The sequence below is a fragment of the Salmo salar genome, chromosome ssa09 (assembly GCF_905237065.1).
Source record: "Salmo salar chromosome ssa09, Ssal_v3.1, whole genome shotgun sequence".
NCBI classification, from domain to species: domain Eukaryota; kingdom Metazoa; phylum Chordata; class Actinopteri; order Salmoniformes; family Salmonidae; genus Salmo; species Salmo salar.
The window spans coordinates 21042524-21060368 of NC_059450.1; the positions used below are offsets into that span (position 1 = coordinate 21042524).

The 17845-nt window shown below is 44.8% G+C and overlaps 2 protein-coding genes and 1 pseudogene across 6 annotated transcripts; all 3 read left to right on the plus strand.

Annotated features, from left to right (window-relative positions):
- Positions 1-703: 703 nt before the first annotated feature.
- On the plus strand, positions 704-3362 carry LOC106611098 (olfactomedin-4). Of its 2 annotated transcripts, XM_014210966.2 has the most exons (5): positions 704-914; positions 1001-1162; positions 1559-1771; positions 1917-2061; positions 2398-3362. In XM_014210966.2, exons 1-5 carry the CDS (start codon positions 861-863, stop codon positions 3222-3224), a joined length of 1401 nt encoding a protein of 466 aa, XP_014066441.1. In that variant the 5' UTR covers positions 704-860; the 3' UTR covers positions 3225-3362. The 2 variants fall into 2 exon arrangements, with proteins under 2 accessions (XP_014066441.1, XP_045579423.1); XM_045723467.1 differs by lacking the exon at positions 1559-1771.
- Positions 3363-6367: 3005 nt separating this feature from the next.
- Positions 6368-7617, plus strand: LOC106610926 (olfactomedin-4-like; annotated as a pseudogene).
- Positions 7618-8410: 793 nt separating this feature from the next.
- On the plus strand, positions 8411-17578 carry LOC106611054 (ribosomal protein S6 kinase-like 1). Of its 4 annotated transcripts, none has more exons than XM_014210895.2 (12): positions 8412-8827; positions 10958-11081; positions 11614-11796; positions 12211-12335; positions 12900-12992; positions 13267-13314; positions 14333-14465; positions 14729-16177; positions 16288-16377; positions 16527-16609; positions 16810-16905; positions 17032-17578. In XM_014210895.2, the coding sequence occupies exons 3-12, from the start codon at positions 11661-11663 to the stop codon at positions 17140-17142; spliced, it is 2364 nt and encodes a 787-aa protein (XP_014066370.2). In that variant the 5' UTR covers positions 8412-8827; positions 10958-11081; positions 11614-11660; the 3' UTR covers positions 17143-17578. The 4 variants fall into 4 exon arrangements, with proteins under 4 accessions (XP_045579424.1, XP_014066370.2, XP_014066374.2 ...); XM_014210899.2 differs by having other exon boundaries at positions 11614-11723; XM_014210894.2 differs by lacking the exon at positions 8412-8827 and having other exon boundaries at positions 10739-11081.
- Positions 17579-17845: the final 267 nt, after the last annotated feature.

Below are 17845 nucleotides of genomic sequence, written 5' to 3' on the forward strand. Positions count from 1 at the left end.
TCCTGAAGCCCTTCCAGAGTACCGTGAAGGCCAACACCCCCCACAGCTCATGGTCATGTCCCCGGGGGGCACCAAGGAGGACTCCAGTGGCCCCCAGCACTTCTCTGCCACCCCACTGAACTCCTGGCACCACATCATCATGTCCAACAGCAGCAGCTACTCCGTCACCAACCTGAGCAGAGAGCGCATCCACCTTCCTATGCTCGGGGGCAGGACCCACCACAGGCCCACAAGCTCCCCCACCATGTGCTCCTACTCCCAGCACAAGCTGAAGGAAGACTCTCCACGCTAGCCCCAATCTAAGCCCTGTTATGTAATTTTACAGAGAAATCACTGGCTTCTACATACAGTCCATGTATTACACATATAACCATAAAAATATATATTCTTCCAGTATACATAGCCACATTTCATGCCAAATGTATTTTCACCCAGTTAAATTAGATGGGATGATGATATTTAAATGAATGTGCCTTAGCTCAATAGCATGACCTCTGTTATTTAAGATATACAGTATCATTTAGGGCCAGGCTTGGCAAAGATCCTGCTCAGACCATAGCTCTTTTCATAATGTCTGGGAAAGTTCCCAGATGTAGATGCACACCCATGAGTCAACTGGGGAAATGATAATACCACACCATTATGACATCCCTGCACTAAAAATATCCTAGCAGTTAGAATCTGCTTCTCAAAGATAACTGACGTCTCACAGTTGTAAAAGGTGTCTAGATACTCTGTGACGTGTATCTTTAATGGTGTGGGTGTGAAGGACACAGGTGCTGATTTCCTCTGAGATATGACAGGCTTTATAAGTCTGCGGACCAACAAGTCTGAACCATAACCACCTCGACCACTCCAGAATGATTTCCACTCTGTTTGTCTTAGCTCTCCTGAGAACCACCTTGGCCTTTGGGGTACGTGTGATGTGATTATGGTGCATCTCTCTCATTATACTAACTGATGCCTATAGAAGTGACTTGTTTATTTTCCTTGTTCTCAGCCTGTAGGCCTGTGGAGTGAGAGGAATGGGACGGAGGATGGAGGGGGGAAGTGCTCCTGTGAGGCCTTCCTGCCCGGCTCCACCTTCCCAGTGGGAGAGCTGGTCCTCCTGGAAGAGACGGCTGTGCAGATCAACCACAAGCTGGAGATGGAAATGAGCAAGGTACACCAGTATGGAGTCACATAGATGGTTATAATGGCCTATCACTCTCTGACACACTATACACCATACATCCTATCATCAAATCACATTTTATTTGTCACATGCACGGAATACAACAGGTAGACTTTACCGTGAAATGCTTACTTATGAGCCCTTTCCCAACAATGCAGTTTTAAAAAGTAAGAACAATTTGCAAAAAAGGAAATGGTAACACAATAAAAGAACAATAAGGAGATTATATACAAGGACTACATTCATTGAACTATAGCTAAGCTATAAAGATTGAGCAATAAGCACGGGTTCTGATGACCTACTCTTTCCTTAACAGTAGCTCAGTTTGCCTACTATAATATGACTTCTACGGTAATTTGTATATAAAATATCGCTCCCGTCCAGTTCGAGACATATGAGAGCAAGCTGACAGTGTATGCAGAGAGGATAGTGAACCTGACAGTACTGGTGGAGCTGATGGAGAAGAACCCGAATGCGTACAGTGAGGCCTACATGCAGGAGGTGAAGGTGCAGATCAAACAGTTGGAGGCTCTGGTACAGGAGCTCCTGGGCTCCATACAAACCTCCACTACCGTATTTGAGTCTCTGCACCAGCAGGTAACTACCCGAAGACTGTCCCCAACAACTCATCTGGCCACGATACAGCTATAAACAATGACCATGTCTACTTTTCACTTCAGACATGTATCTTTTGAAGGACTTAAACTTCTGGTCTTATGGTTGTTTATCTGTGTTCTCACAGATCTCCTCCATGGTGGTGGTCGTGACCAAGCTGGAGAGATATGATAAGAACCTGGTGTTGGTGACCCGTCGTGAGTACATCAACATACAGCTCAAACTGGAGGAGTGTGAGAAGCGCCACAATGAGATCTTCAACCCCAACATCGGTAAGTCTAAGACTACTTTTATGGTCTCCTTTATGGTCTATCTATGCACAGTCACTTCACCCCTACCTACATGTACAAACTACCTCAACTAACCTGTACCCCCGCACACTGACTCGGTACCGGTACCCCCTGTATATAGCCTTGTTATTGTTATGTTATTGTGTTACTTTCTATTATTTGCATTTCACGGTAAGGTCTACACTTGTTGTATTCGGCGCATGTGACAAATAAAGTTTGATTCGATTTTGAATTGATGGTGATACAAACCCGCCTCATGCCAAAACATTTGTAGACCATTGCATATTTGATGTCACTGACTTTACCCTCTTTTCTCAGGGTCCTGTGAGCACGGAGGTATAACCAGAATCAGCAAGCCCATTGTCAGTCAACTGAATGCCCACTTGAATGCTGGCTTCAAATGGGGAGGCTGGGGGAAAGATTCTAAGCCTGTGCATGGTTCTGAATCTCAATACTGGTACTCTGGGTATAGTGGTGCCTCAATTGTTGACATGAGATTTTACAGTAGCTACAAAAATCTTATTTTGAGAACTCCATTTAAACACCAAAGCTTGACAAGTAGCTGGTATGGAACTGGTAACAACTTCATTGTTCGTGATAACACCCTGTATTATCAATTCAACAACCCATTTAGCATGGCCAAACTGAATTTTACTACTATGAAATATGAGTACAGGGTCATTGCAAAAGCTAGCACCAGATTCTCGTACAGTCACTCACCCAATCAGAACCTAGACTTTGCTGCTGATGAGAATGGGCTGTGGGTGACCTATGCCACAGAGGAATCCAAGGGTAAAATGGTCATTGCTAAAATTCATGAGCCATCATTTGGTATAGAGGAGTTGTGGGAAACCAGTGTGTACAAACCATCTGTGAGCAATGCCTTCATGGTGTGTGGGGTCTTCTATGCTGTCAGAACAGTTGACATTCACTATGAGGAAATATTTTATACTTATGACACCAAGATAAAACAAGAGAGCTACATGAGTATTCCATTTGAGCGTTTCCAGGACAAGTATGTCAACCTGGACTACAACCCCACGGATCAGAAACTCTACATGTACAACGATGGCTACTATGTCAATTATCATCTCTGGTTTGACAACCATGCCACTGTAAACACAACACACCCCTTGGTCAGATAAAAGGCTTATTGTGGCATCTCTCATATTGAAATTCGTTATACTCAAATCAGATTGAATCTCTTTTGTAGTTGCTCTGATTATATAGAATATCCGGTTTCATGCTCATCGTGTTGATTTTAAATAAATATCTTAAGCATTCTCGTTGTATTCAAGTGTTTACTTTTGAAATTCCATCTGAAATAGTACTGTCTTCATTGTATTAAAGTATTATGATTCCTTCAGTCTACATCAGCATCTGTATAATGAGGTGTATACTAGACCCTAGAGTCAGCCAAATGAAGTTCAGTTGTGGCTAATAAGCATGATACAGTGTATCTCATATAAAATACTTTAAATGAGTCCCTTATGCTGATAACAAATTCGGTGCCAAACATAAAGTCAGATGCCAATACATTTTCTGTCTCTACACTGTCTTGTTAATCTTCATGTAGGCCTACTGTAGGTACTAAACAGTCTCACTCACCAACATCACAGAGGGGTTTGTGATGCTGTTTTAGAGGAGAATCTCTCTCAATATGCAGCACATTGTTAGGAATTAATGAACAGTAACACACTTCATTCCTGAGAATACTTAGTCTGCTCATTATTGATATCTAAACATATAGAAAATAAAACTTGTACAATATAATGTGACATTTTTCAAGGATTCGCTACTGTAAAATCTTGAAAGAGCAACATTTGTCTGTTCCTTGTCTTATCTAAAAAATACTATGGTAAAACCATGTTGAACACAGACCCAATCCTCTTTTGGCCTCTTTGGCCATTTATTTTGTTAGCAATACAGTATGAATTCGAACTATGGAAAGTGGCTTAAGTGTTAACTATTTAAACGTAGTTCGCGTACAGGCGCGCGATTCAGTCTGTATCGCCGAAGCATCGCGGATGATCCGCATTCCGATTGAGCCGATATATGCAGCCCGTGAATGCATTCTCCGCGACAGCAGAAACATTGCCTTTATTAATTGTCAATCACATTATAACGCAGATCTTCAGACATTTACATTTACATTTAAGTCATTTAGCAGACGCTCTTATCCAGAGCGACTTACAAATTGGTGCATTCACCTTATAATATCCAGTGGAACAACCACTTTACAATAGTGCATCTAAATATTTTAAGGGGGGGGTTAGAAGGATTACTTTATCCTATCCCAGGTATTCCTTGAAGAGGTGGGGTTTCAGGTGTCTCCGGAAGGTGGTGATTGACTCCGCTGTCCTGGCGTCGTGAGGGAGCTTGTTCCACCATTGGGGTGCCAGAGCAGTGAACAGTTTTCACTTGGCTGAGTTGGAACTGTGCTTCCTCAGAGGTAGGGAGGCGAGCAGGCCAGAGGTGGATGAACGGAGTGCCCTTGTTTGGGTGTAGGGCCTGATCAGAGCCTGAAGGTACGGAGGTGCCGTTCCCCTCACAGCTCCGTAGGCAAGCACCATGGTCTTGTAGCGGATGCGAGCTTCGACTGGAAGCCAGTGGAGAGAGCGGAGGAGCGGGGTGACGTGAGAGAACTTGGGAAGGTTGAACACCAGACGGGCTGCGGCGTTCTGGATGAGTTGTAGGGGTTTAATGGCACAGGCAGGGAGCCCAGCCAGCAGCGAGTTGCAATAATCCAGACGGGAGATGACAAGTGCCTGGATTAGGACCTGCGCCGCTTCCTGTGTGAGGCAGGGTCGTACTCTGCGAATGTTGTAGAGCATGAACCTACAGGATCGGGTCACCGCCTTGATGTTGGTGGAGAACGACAGGGTGTTGTCCAGGGTCACGCCAAGGCTCTTAGCACTCTGGGAGGAGGACACAAGGGAGTTGTCAACCGTGATGGCGAGATCATGGAACGGGCAGTCCTTCCCCGGGAGGAAGAGCAGCTCCGTCTTGCCGAGGTTCAGCTTGAGGTGGTGATCCGTCATCCACACTGATATGTCTGCCAGACATGCAGAGATGCGATTCGCCACCTGGTTGTCAGAAGGGGGAAAGGAGAAGATTAATTGTGTGTCATCTGCATAGCAATGATATGAGAGACCATGTGAGGATATGACAGAGCCAAGTGACTTGGTGTATAGCGAGAATAGGAGTGGGCCAAGAACAGAGCCCTGGGGGACACCAGTGGTGAGAGCACGTGGTGCGCAGACAGATTCTCGCCACGCCACCTGGTAGGAGCGACCTGTCAGGTAGGACGCAATCCAAGCGTGGGCGGCGCCGGAGATGCCCAGCTCGGAGAGGGTGGAGAGGAGGATCTGATGGTTCACGGTATCAAAGGCAGCAGATAGGTCTAGAAGGATGAGAGCAGAGGAGAGAGAGTTAGCTTTAGCAGTGCGGAGAGCCTCCGTGACACAGAGAAGAGCAGTCTCAGTTGAATGCCCAGTCTTGAAACCTGACTGATTAGGATCAAGAAGGTCAGTAGTAGCCTAAGGTTCAGCACCTATACTTCTTACCAGCATAATCTAAAGTCTCAGGTGGAGAAAAAAAGTTAGCATAGTACTTGTGGAATTATGTGATGGAACTTGCTAGGCTATATCATTGGAATAAGGATGAAAATACTTTATTATACTATGCTTATCTCAACATATAATATTCTGCCACATTGTTGATGACTAATAGTAAGATGACTAATAGTAAGATCCAGTTATGTAGTTGATAATATCAGGTGCCATCTACCATATGCCATCAATAACATGTCTTCATAACTGAAAAAACTGTCCATATGCCCTGTTTCTCATGCACTCCATGTCCACCAAATTATTGTGATCAATAAAATGATGAGACAGATTTCAAAAAGTGTACTTGAGAATTTTATTACAAGCAAACAAGGATATCTGCATATAATTCCTCAAGAATTGAAGGTAGTCTCTTAAGAAACAGCAGTAATTATGGGAAGAAGCATGATGTTTCTTATTAGCTGATAGGAGCAGGTCTTTAAAAACCCAGAACAGACGGACAAGGAGCCACACCAGAACAACACTGGATACAATATGGTTCCATTTCTAGTGCTCCTGCCTCTCCTTTGCCCTGGAGGGGCTTGGCTGTTAAGGGCCTCTCATTTTCTCCTTCCACTAAACCTTGACAGTTAGAGATACTTCCAAAAAGAGCGCTAGTTTACTACTTGTGTGAGCTACCACTGTGAAGTTCAGTCCAAACTTGTATTTTCCTCCAGCCAATGGAGGACTGGGACTCTGGAAATGTGACTGCGTCTGTAGGTGAGTTGGGGCAATGTCTTTGTCATGTGTTTCTACCTGACATCACCTTCCCTGCCGACCATGTGGAACACATGCAGCAAGTCACCAAGGATCTAATGCTGGAAGTGGGAATCCAGATAAAATAATGTACTGTTGTATTGTAATGAACACCATGAGGTTTGAGCCCCCTGAACAGGATTGAATCCATATTGCATTTGCACGCCAGGTGATGTTAATAGTAGCCTACTCCAGTTTATGGAACACGTCTTGTAAACCTTGGAGGAGATGCTTGTGTATATTTAACTGAGACCTCATTCACAGTATACCCTACTAGATATCTTACACCAGGACAACTACCTGTGTCTCTCTTGCAGCTGGACAGTTACAAGGGCAGGCTTGTGATCTATTCGGCTGAGTTAAGCAACCTGACTATCCGAGAGGAGATTTTGGAGAGCGGCCCTGATAAGTACATCCGACTGGATTTCGAGCTTCTCAGGATCGAGCTGAGAGAGTTTGAATCGTTGGTGACACAGCTGAAGGAATCCCTCAACTCCTCCTCACCTATGTTCGACAGCCTGTACACTGAGGTAAATGGGTGATAGGTAGACAGACATAGCAGAATGACTATTAATGACTGGCATTGGCATTATAAATAAGTGACAGCTAATATCATGCGGAAGAAAGAGGAATGTTGCTATATGGAACAAATGACCTATTTGTCCTTTGTACACATGCATCCATAGATTCACAACATGAGCCTGATTGTGAACCAGCTGGAGAGCTATGACAAGAGTAACCTGGAAGTGATCCGTATTGAGTTTGAAAAACTGCAGAAGAAGCTGGAGGAGTGCCAGAAGAACCAAGAGAAGGGGACAAACCCAGATATTGGTAAGAAGCCTCTGTGATGGTAGCATTGTTAACATATTGTATCATTATTTCAAAGCCAGTAGTTTGTGGATTTGTTTGTCTTATATATTATTAATAGCTATTTATGTTTTCCCCCGGGCTCCTGCAACCATAAAGGCATTGCCAGTGTAGGGAAGCCAGTGAACAGCCAACTGAATGCGAACTTGAATGCGGGCTACAGATTTGGGGGGTGATGGAAAAGGCTCAAAACCCAATCGTGGCTTTGAATCAATGTATTGGTATGGTGCCTATAGCAGTGCCTCAGTGCATGACTTTGATCTTTACTCCGACTATCAAAATCTGGTTTTAAGGAATTAATTTAAACAACATAACTTGCCAAATGGATTGCAGGGTACCGGCAACAATTATATTGTTCATGGTAACACCCTGTATTACCAGAAAAACAGCAGTATCCCACCCCTTATTTTTCAGTAGAATATAAGTCACTCCGTATAACTAGTACCACAATATGACTCATCCCCAGCATGATATCAGACCCCTCCCACCCTAGCTTTGGGCTGGGCTGTGGTTTACTCTCTCACACGTCTCCTCTCATTTCCCCCTCCCCTTCCCAGCTCTCCTCCTTGGGCTCAGGCTGGGGCTTCCGCCTTGCTCCTCTGTAAGCAAGCCCTCCCCTGGGGTTGTTCTTTGTGCTCCAGCGAGAGTCTGGGTCCAACTGAGAGCAGATTAGACTAAGCAGGCAGGGTGAGGCCACATAGCATCCATTCACTGCATGTACAACAACGAACCATGCACATTGTTTTATTCTTACGGTTTCAGGTCATTGTTGTACAAACTCCATTGACTAATTCAAATGTGGATACAACATTATACTGTAATAAATTGCCAAATCTATCTGAAATAGAAAAACGGTCTGGAGACAACAGCAAGACAAAAACAGAACCGAATATTTTTTATAACTAAACCAAGATAGACCACAGCCTGTCGTTTTCAAGGGGAACAAATGAGCCATAGTGGGCAGAACACGCAGGGAGGGGGCAGAGCCAAGCACGAGTTAGCGAGATCCCATTGGTGCGTTTCAGCATCATCTGCATATTTCCGTTAAGGAACGCCTACTCTCTAAAGTGCGCGTGTGCAATAACTCAAAAGTGTACAAACCTTAGTCCACTCTGTTCATAACATATTGTAGTTTTGCGAAAGAAAACTGTATTGATATCAAATGTTTCATCGATGAGAAAATGAGCAGAATGTCGGCCAAAATCCATCTCGTTCCATCTTCTCCCACTGCGCGCCAGTGGGTTTCCCCTCAGTGGAAACGCCAAGCGGATGCTTCACATTTATACATCCAGTAAAATATCTGTCTCATTGTTCTATCTGACAGCTCCGTCTCTTTAAATATTACATCTGTCAGGATGAGACGGGGGAAGTTAAGGCATCGTGGCTAATGGTACCACCGTACATCATTTCAAGCCAATAGGCAGCCTCGCTGAACTCTCCTCCTTTTTCTGATATCTGTGCAGACGGAGGCTGCTGAGGACGAAGGCTGATGCTGGGGCATGCTCTGATCATTTCAGGTAGGATATATGTGTGCATGTGCTGTCTGTCTGTCGTGTGGCGACCAAGATGTATGTATGATGCAAGCATGTCTATCCATTGCAGACAAAGAAATGGGATTATTATATTGTTAATCTTGTGTATTCTAGTTTGTCTCTACGCTGACATAATGTTTGTCGTTAGTATCAAGGATATTGGTGCATGTAACATGGAAATACTGCAGGAGGCTGACTGATTCTCAACAACAGACACACTATGACTTCCCCTCATTAGACTGTATGAGAAATGATAAAGGGTGTATGTGAGTGGGATACAAAACTAACCCCATGTCACATTGATACTGTAGTAAGGCATCAGCACATTTTCATTGTGCACTTTTGTGGTATGCTAAGAGCTACTATGATTGCAATACATTAGCATTTATAAAACCTCTGACAGGGATCTGCCCACAGCTTTCGTACAGTAATATGTACCCACAGGGCAAAGACGGCGTCATTTCAACGTCTAGTTTTGATTTACATTTGGTTCAGTAGTCAACTAACGTAAATTCAATGTGAAATCAACAACAAAAACAGATTTTCTTTTAGATTAAAGAAAAAAATGTAATTTTTTGCAAATGTATTAAAAAACAGAAATACCTTATTTACATAAGTATTCAGACCCTTTGCTATGAGACTCAAAATTGAGCTCAGGTCCATCCTGTTTCCATTGATCATCCTTGAGGTGTTTCGACAACTTGATTTGAGTCCACCTGTGGTGAATTCAATTGATTGGTCATGATTTGGAAAGACACACACCTGTCTATATAAGGTCCCACAGTTGACAGTTTATGTCAGAGCAAAAACCAAGCCATGAGGCTGAAGGAATTATCTGTAGAGTTCTGAGACAGGATTGTGTTGAGGCACAGATCTGGGGAAGGGTTTCAAAACATTTCTGCAGCATTGAAGGTCCCCAAGAACACAGTTGCCTCCATCATTTTTAAATAGAAAAAGTTTGGAACCACCAAGACTCTTGCTAGGGCTGGCCACCCGGCCAAACTGAGCAATCAGGGGATAAAGGCTTTGGTCAGGGAGGTGACCAAGAACCCGATGGTCACTCTGACAGAGCTCCAGAATCTTCCAGAAGGACAACCATCTCTGCAGCACTCCACCAATCAAGCCTTATGGTAGAGTGGCCAGACGGAAGCCACTCCTCAGTAAAAGGCACATGACAGCCCGCTTGGAGTTTGCCAAAAGGCGCGTAAAGACTCTCAGACCATGTTAAACAAGATTGGCTTGAATGCCAAGCATCACGTCTGGAGGAAACCTGGCACCATCCCTACAATGAAGCATGGTGGTGGCAGCATCATGCTGTGGGTATGTTTTTCAGTGGCAGGGACTGGGAGACTAGTCAGGATCGAGGCAAAGATGAACGGAGCAAAGTACAGAGAGATCCTTGATGAAAACTTGCTCCAGAGTGCTCAGGACCTCACTCTGGGGCGAAGGTTCACCTTCCAACAGGACAACGACCCTAAGCACACAGTCAAGACAACACAGGAGTGGCTTTGGGACAAGTCTCTGAATGTCCTTAAGTGGCCCAGCCAGAGCCTGGACATGAACCCGATCTAATGTCTCTGGAGAGACCTGAAAATAGCTGTGCAGCAATGCTCCCCATCCAACCTGACAGAGCTTAAGAGGATCTGCAGAGAAGAATGAGAGAAACTCCCGAAGTACAGGTGTACCAAGCTTGTAGCGTCATACCCAAGAAGACTCAATGCTGTAATCGCTGCCAAAGGTGCTTCAACAAAGTACTCAGTAAAGGGCCTGAATACTTATGTAAATGCTATTTTGTTTCTTTTATTTGTATAAATTAGCAAACATTTCTTAAATCCTGTTTTTGCTTTTGTCATTATAGGGTGTTGTGTGTAAATTGATGAGAAAAAAAACAATTTAATACATTTTCGAATAAGGCTGCAAAGTAACAAAATGTGGAAAAAGTCAAGGGGTCTGAATACTTTCCGAAGGCAGTGTAAGTACTTTGAGTCATCCTTCCTCCTCACCGCCCCTGCAGCACTGACAGTGTTTATTCATCAGCAATGGTACTGGAGCTGCACACTCATACTCACTTCCTGTGCTCTACTGAAGTAAAAACTGAACTCTCTGATGACCCAGGTTCGTATCATCATGCTTGAAAACAAAGACTTTAACCTTCAAGTGGAGGAGGATAACCCCCCCAGTGAGCCGACTAACTGCTACCAGAGATGAGTCCCACTGCTGATCGGACCAGGGAGTAAAGGTGAGACACTCCACATGCTTATGATCTGACGAGGAGGCTGGTGTAAATGTTATGGCTCATAATAGTGGCTGGAATGGGGCGACTGGAATGGTATCAAACACATGGTTAACAATGTTTGACCCCATTCCATTTTTTCCTTTCCAGCCATTACTATGAGCCTGACTAGCTTTCCCCCTTTCTCTTCCTTCCTCCCCAATGACGGTGCCACCAGCTGCCTGTAAGGGGAGAGGAACAGAAACAGTCTATTATTGGTCACATTACTTTCACTTTACTCTCAGTTTCATGCTTTGCCGTCATGTTTTTCTCAGACAAGTGACTAGTTAAGGGATTTACTGTAGCCCTGGGGAAATCTTGGCTTTTGGTAGTTAACCATCTCTGGAAGATTTGATCAATTATTCACTGCCATCATAAGGATTATTCTTAGGAACTTCCCTTAAAGAGAGCGGTAGCTGGTCGTGTTATGACTCCTCCTAGGACATACAGGTCAGTGTGATTACATATAGTACGGTACACTCTGTTGTGTGGTTGCTAGGCCCGTCTGGACCTCCACAGTGCCGAGCCAGGACAGCCAGGACAGCCATGGCCAAGAGAGACTACCTGGTGGAGGCAGCCAAGCAGATCCACATGGCTCTGGACAGGGAGGTCAGTGAAGACTATGAAGCTGCCTTCAGCTACTACAAGAATGGGGTTGACCTGCTGCTCAATGGAGTTCAAGGTACAGTGGTAAATCTACTGTACTCTAGAGTATTCTGTCAACATGCAGGGTTCTGGTTAGGGTGATATTGAATAGAGCAGGTTAAGGCGCTACAGACTTTAGCTACTCAACACAGTGAGAACAAGTCATGCGGCATGAAACAGGGACATGTGGATTCATCTGCTCATGACTCATCCATTGTAAAGCAGAATTAAATAATTCCTATGAAAAACAGGAAGTCAGAAAGCCAGGGTCAGAGAAAGATTTCCATACTGGTAAAGCATGCCGGATATTCTCTCTCTGCTGTGCTAGTGAAGTATGTCAGCTATATTCAAACAGAAGCGTTTGAATGAGGATGTTATTTCAGTTTAGTGGAGTGAGGTTTCTCCATTGTGTGAGAGAACTGAGGTCTGATGTAGTTGGTCTGCCTTCCAGTGGATCCTAACAAGGAGCGCCGGGAGGCAGTGAAGAGGAAGACTACTCAGTATCTGAAGAGGGCCGAGGAAATCTTTATCTCCCACCTGCAGGACAACCTGGGGAAGGGGAACTCTCACTTAGGGGTAAGAAGATGACCTTTGAACCCTCATTTTGACAAGATGAACATTCCATAATACTGTGCAAATCTTATTGATGGAAATCAACCCACTCTGATCATCCATGTTACTCAGGGAAACTGGACACTCATTTTCCAGCTTTTCACTCCTGTGTTGATTTATATGTCTAGTCTGTTATTGAAGAGGTGGTTAAGTGCTATTCATGTTAGCACCTCTCTGAATCATTTCCTTCTGGGAAAGCCTGAGTCACATCCTCAAAGCAACCAGCATGTGCTGCTTACAGCCTCTCTCTGGAGATGGGCTACAGAACAGCACAACAACCCCATCTCCCTCTGTTACACTACACCCGACCCGGGCGAGAAGATCGCATTATATCTGCCAGGATGCCTCGCACTGGCCGGCTGGGCGCTCTCTCTCCCCCTCTCTTATGCAACATGCTAATATCTGTTCTAAGATTGTAACTAATCCTTGAGTAGAAGCAACATTTCAGATCTGAATCAAACACAAAGACACGTGTCCACATCGCTGTTATCTGTCCTGTACTGATCTGTAATCTCTTTTTATCACCAGGGTTACAGTAGTCTGAGATTCCGGCCAATCAGACACCTGAGCTGCCCAGTGGAGGATCTGGAGATGTGTAAAGTGGTGGGGATCATCGATAAGGTAAGGACGTTTTTACACTCACTGCTCTCAACCAGACATGGGTACTATAACGTTTTGTTAGACTGATGATAATCTCTTGAACAGACATCCTGGCTGTAGTTAACCCTTTGTTAACCAAATCAAATCACATTTAATTGGTCACATACACCATGTGTTATAGATCCAGTGACAACCACGGTGCTTACCTATGCAAATAGTACCTTGTCCTAAAATGTCACAACCATCTAATAACATACTATTTAAAATCAACTAAAATGTATGTCTTCTCCCCAAGGTCCTGATTGTCCAAAGCCTGATTACAAAGGAGAAATGTGTTGTTAAAGTAAGTACTTACGTCTGAACTGAACACTACCAATACAGTATGTCAGAGGAGAGAGTGGCAGACATGTAGTAGAAACATGTAGTAGAAACAGTGCAGCTGTCTATCTGTGTAGATGCATATCCAGGGCACAGATGGCTGTTGTACTGTCTGGACCCCTGCCAGCCATTCTGTGGCAGCCCAGTCAATGGGAATACTCTCAGTCTCCCTGAGTATCCTTCACCATTGATTTGGCTAAAAGCCCTCCACTCTGACCCTCTTAGTGGAAATGCACCTCTGATTTCCGTAACCAGAGAGTTGTTATTGGAAAATACTGTAGGAGGGTCTCTAAGGCGCAGGTCTCAGTAGTCTCGTTTACACCTGGCACTATCATGCATCATATGTCTTGATCTTGTCCACATTCTGATTGTGCCCAGATCTTGAGAAATGTGTCTACATATGGTATTAAAATGTATCTTTTTATACGACCACTGTGTCCACGTTGTGACCAGATTTCCTGGTCTCTCCCTGTATATAAATGATTTGATGGATATTCTTTCAAAATAATATTTATTTATTTTAAGACACATATTGATGCCATAAGTCAGTAGTGCCACCTGTCAATGATTTTACAGGACAGGATAATGAGGATTTAAATGGTTTCACTATCCAGACCTGTTTACACTAACGATATCTAGACACAATGCATGCCTGACTACCTCCGTAAGTGGTCAGGAAGATCTGATCACAATCGGATCACAATGTGTCTTTTAATCGTCTACACCTGTCTTAACAATCAGAATGTGGACAAGATCAGGACAAAGGACGCGTGTTAGAACCAGGTATATAAACAGTGCTAGAGAAGAGCCAGCTTTTGTAGAGATGAGATTTTAGATTTCTGTTTTTATCAATTAACTATAGACACAGACTAAGACTAGACAAGAGAACAATGTGTATTACAGTAGAGAAGTTGCATTTTGACCAAGGTAATAGTAACAGCATATTAATAAATGTATTGTTCTATTGCGCTGTGTCCTCTCAGAGCCTGCCCAAGTCGAGCTGGGCGAGCCGGGACCAGCCCACTATCATCCCCCAGGGTGTCCCCTATATGGTGAAGCTGCTGAGGTACTATGTCAGTGAGGACGCTGTGTACCTGCATCTGGAGCATGTTCAAGGTGAGCTGAACACCGGCTCTGCCTGCCAGCCCTGCAGTATGGGAGATGTAGCTGATGCTCTTACCTAGCCTATCGCCATGCAAAGGGAGATTTATGTCCATGGCATAGCAGTGGACCTACAGTTTACATTTTTTGTTGTTGATGGTTGCACTCTTCAGCCATTTTGGGTCAAGGATGCCAAGGAGATTAGAAAAGATAGCTGAATTAAAATGAAGAAAAACGACTATTGTTTTATGATGTATTGACTTTTCTATGCTCTGTAGGTGGGAAGCTTTTCTCCAAACTGTCCAAGGTGAGGAACGACCGAGCCAAGGAGCACCCAGAATGCTACATTCCCAGCCAGCACAGGATCAAACTGAAGAACAGCTACACCTCCTCTACCATCAGCTCAGACTACCATCAGAATGACAGAGGGACAACCCCTCTCCTGGAGAGGGAGAACGAGGAGAGCCCAGACACAGACTCCCCTGCATCTTGGCATGAGGCTCAGCATCGTCTGGAAGGCTGTAGGACCCACTCCTACTGCGAGGAGACAGGCTGCCTGCAGAACTCCAGATCTACAGCGCCACAGCCCACTTTATCTGGGCCAATGAGGACAGACATCAGTCCCCATATCCATCCAGCAGGCCACAGTCAGTGTTTGCACTCTGAAACTCAGGACAAGCCTGCTCTTCCTAGTCATCTGTGCATCAATCAGGTTCCTGATGTCACCTCTGAGCCTTCTGGGAAGGCCACTGGAACAGCAAAAATAGAATCCAGTTTGGATTTTGACGTGGTGTGGAAGGCTGCTGATCCGACACAGAATTGTGAGAGTAACTCCGATATAGCTGCAGGTAAACCTGTACTTCGAACAACTCAGACCTCTTCTGGTGGGACAGGGTCAACAGTGAACTTGAAGAATCATTCTATCAGTTTGTATTCACAGAAAAGTTATGTTCCCAATACATTGAAATTACCCCTCCATAATCAAAGCCAAGCTAGTGAGATGGCAACTTTGACCTCCTATGGCTCTCACCAAGGCAGTGTTTCAGGTGGAGACCTTGAGAACACTGTGGGTGTGGAGATATCCACACACCAGGAGAGAGGGCAGGAAGAGCAGGTAAACCACCACACTACTGAAAAGAGCATTGTAAACTTAGTAAGCAGGGACACAGAGACTTCCCAGCCTGGCAGAGCTGTTTATCCATCTACAGTAGACAAGCTGAAGGTCATGAGGACATCCTCAGGGATCTCTCACCGCCCTTCCGTCCCTCGCTGTCTCAGTGCTGGGACACAGCAGGGGAACCAGGCAGGCATCTCCCTGGCCATCACAGGGGCAAAGTATCATGTGGGGTCTCCTTGCAGAGAGCCAGGGGAGGAGGGCTGGGAGCTGAGCCCTGTGAGTAAGGACATCCCCCAAGGGAAAGGATCACTGTGTGACCCCAACACCCCTGGCCCCACAGGGGCCTCCCCACAGTGTCAGAAGGAGGACATGAATGCTTTCCTGAAGTCAAATGGATCAGATGGACAGGGTCAGGATCAGATCATTGAGGTGGAGTTCCCAGCCAAGGCCTCCAGAGGGAGAGACGGGGTCAGGCAGGGCTGTTGGGGGCTGCCTGAGGCAGAGGTGTGTCTGTTGGGAGCTCAGATCCTCCTGGCCCTGGAGAGTCTTCACCAGCAAGGTGTCATGTGCCGTGACCTCAACCCAAAGAACATCCTGCTTACCAGCATTGGTTAGTCACCGAAATCACTTTAACTCCGTAAGGTCTCAGTTTTTGGCATGAGTTGAGTCTTGAAAACTCAACAAACTTTGATTGTGACATATTGTCATGTTTCTCAACAGGAAAGGTCTGCCTGACATTCTTTGGCCAGTGGAGTGAAGTTCAGTCAGAAACCAACTCTGAAGCTATGGACCAGATGTACTGTGCCCCAGGTGAAAACATTGTTTATTCAATAAACCTGTCACAACAGTTCCACATATGGCTGTTACCCTAAAGTGCCTTCCAGTGGTGAGAATCAGACATTTAGTTTGATCCAACAAGAAACCTGTGAATAACAGTTCTGTTTGTTGTTGGCCAATAGAGATTGGAGGTGTGTCTAAAATCACAGAGGCTTGTGATTGGTGGAGTCTGGGGGCATTGCTATTTGAACTTCTTACAGGAATGGTAAATAACATTTGTATTGAATAATCCTTTGAAAAAAAAGAGGTCAGAATCTTGCACGCTGCCATAGTAAAGTTTATTCAATGCAAACGTGTGTATGTATATTGATTAGAGTGCTGCCAAGTGATCTGTTGGTAGTGTATCTGTGTTGGTACTGTTATCAAGGCCTTGTTGAAAGTGTAAGCCTGTTCCTGTGCCTCCAGCCCCTGTGGCAGTTCCACCCAGCCGGGGTACATTCTCACACCCAGCTTCTGATCCCAGACCAGCTGAGTACTGCAGCTGCCTCCCTGCTCACTGAGGTAAGGCCTGAGTCCCATTACACACATGACTGGTAGTATAAATACCGTAGACATATACACACACAGCCACACACATTGTACAAACTCAAATTGGCTTTCTGAATGAGTGACTATTGTGTTCCACAGCTTCTGCAGTTTGACGCTGGTTATCGTTTGGGCTCTGGAGGCGGTGGAGTGAGTGACATCAAGTGTCACCCCTTCTTTAATGGTGTCTCCTGGAAGGCACTGAGCAGTTAGCAGGTCAACACTGTCTGTCGCCTGAAGTTGGGCAGCCACTGCCCCCTTGTGGCTAAAATAATTGAAGTCCCAGCTCTGGAGTTACTTACTGAGTATCTTGTTCTTCCCAAAGAATGATAGATTAGAAGGGTAATTCAGAGCAGCAGGCACACAACCAAACTCTGCCTGCAGTGTTCTCTTTGTAACCTCCATGTTTGAATAATAGACGCTAGTGTAAACATAGAGTAGGGCAAAATGTACTCCTGGGTGACTTTTGGGGTATTTCTTTTATACAAATGACATGCAATGCTACTGTTAACATATCCATGCATATCATCACCAAGTATGGAAACGGAAGTTTTTCATTGTCAAACACTTACTACACAAATACTTTTTGGTCAGCTAATGGCTGTGATAAACAGCGTTGACAATAAGGTTAGTAAAATGAAGCAATGCATCTGTGCTGTGTGTCTTTAATACACACTCATGGTCAGCCTTTTTTCTGGTCATCTGTACAAAGCCTATATCAGGGTTTCTCAAACTCGGTCCTGGGGCCCTACCTGGGTGCACGTTTTGGTTTCTGCCCTAGCACTACACAGCTGGTTCAAATAATCAAAGCTTGATCAGTTGGTTATTTGAATCAGTTGTGTAGTGCTAGGGCAGAAACCAAAATGTGCACCCAGGTAGGGCCCCAGGACCGAGTTTGTTTAACCCTGGTCTATGA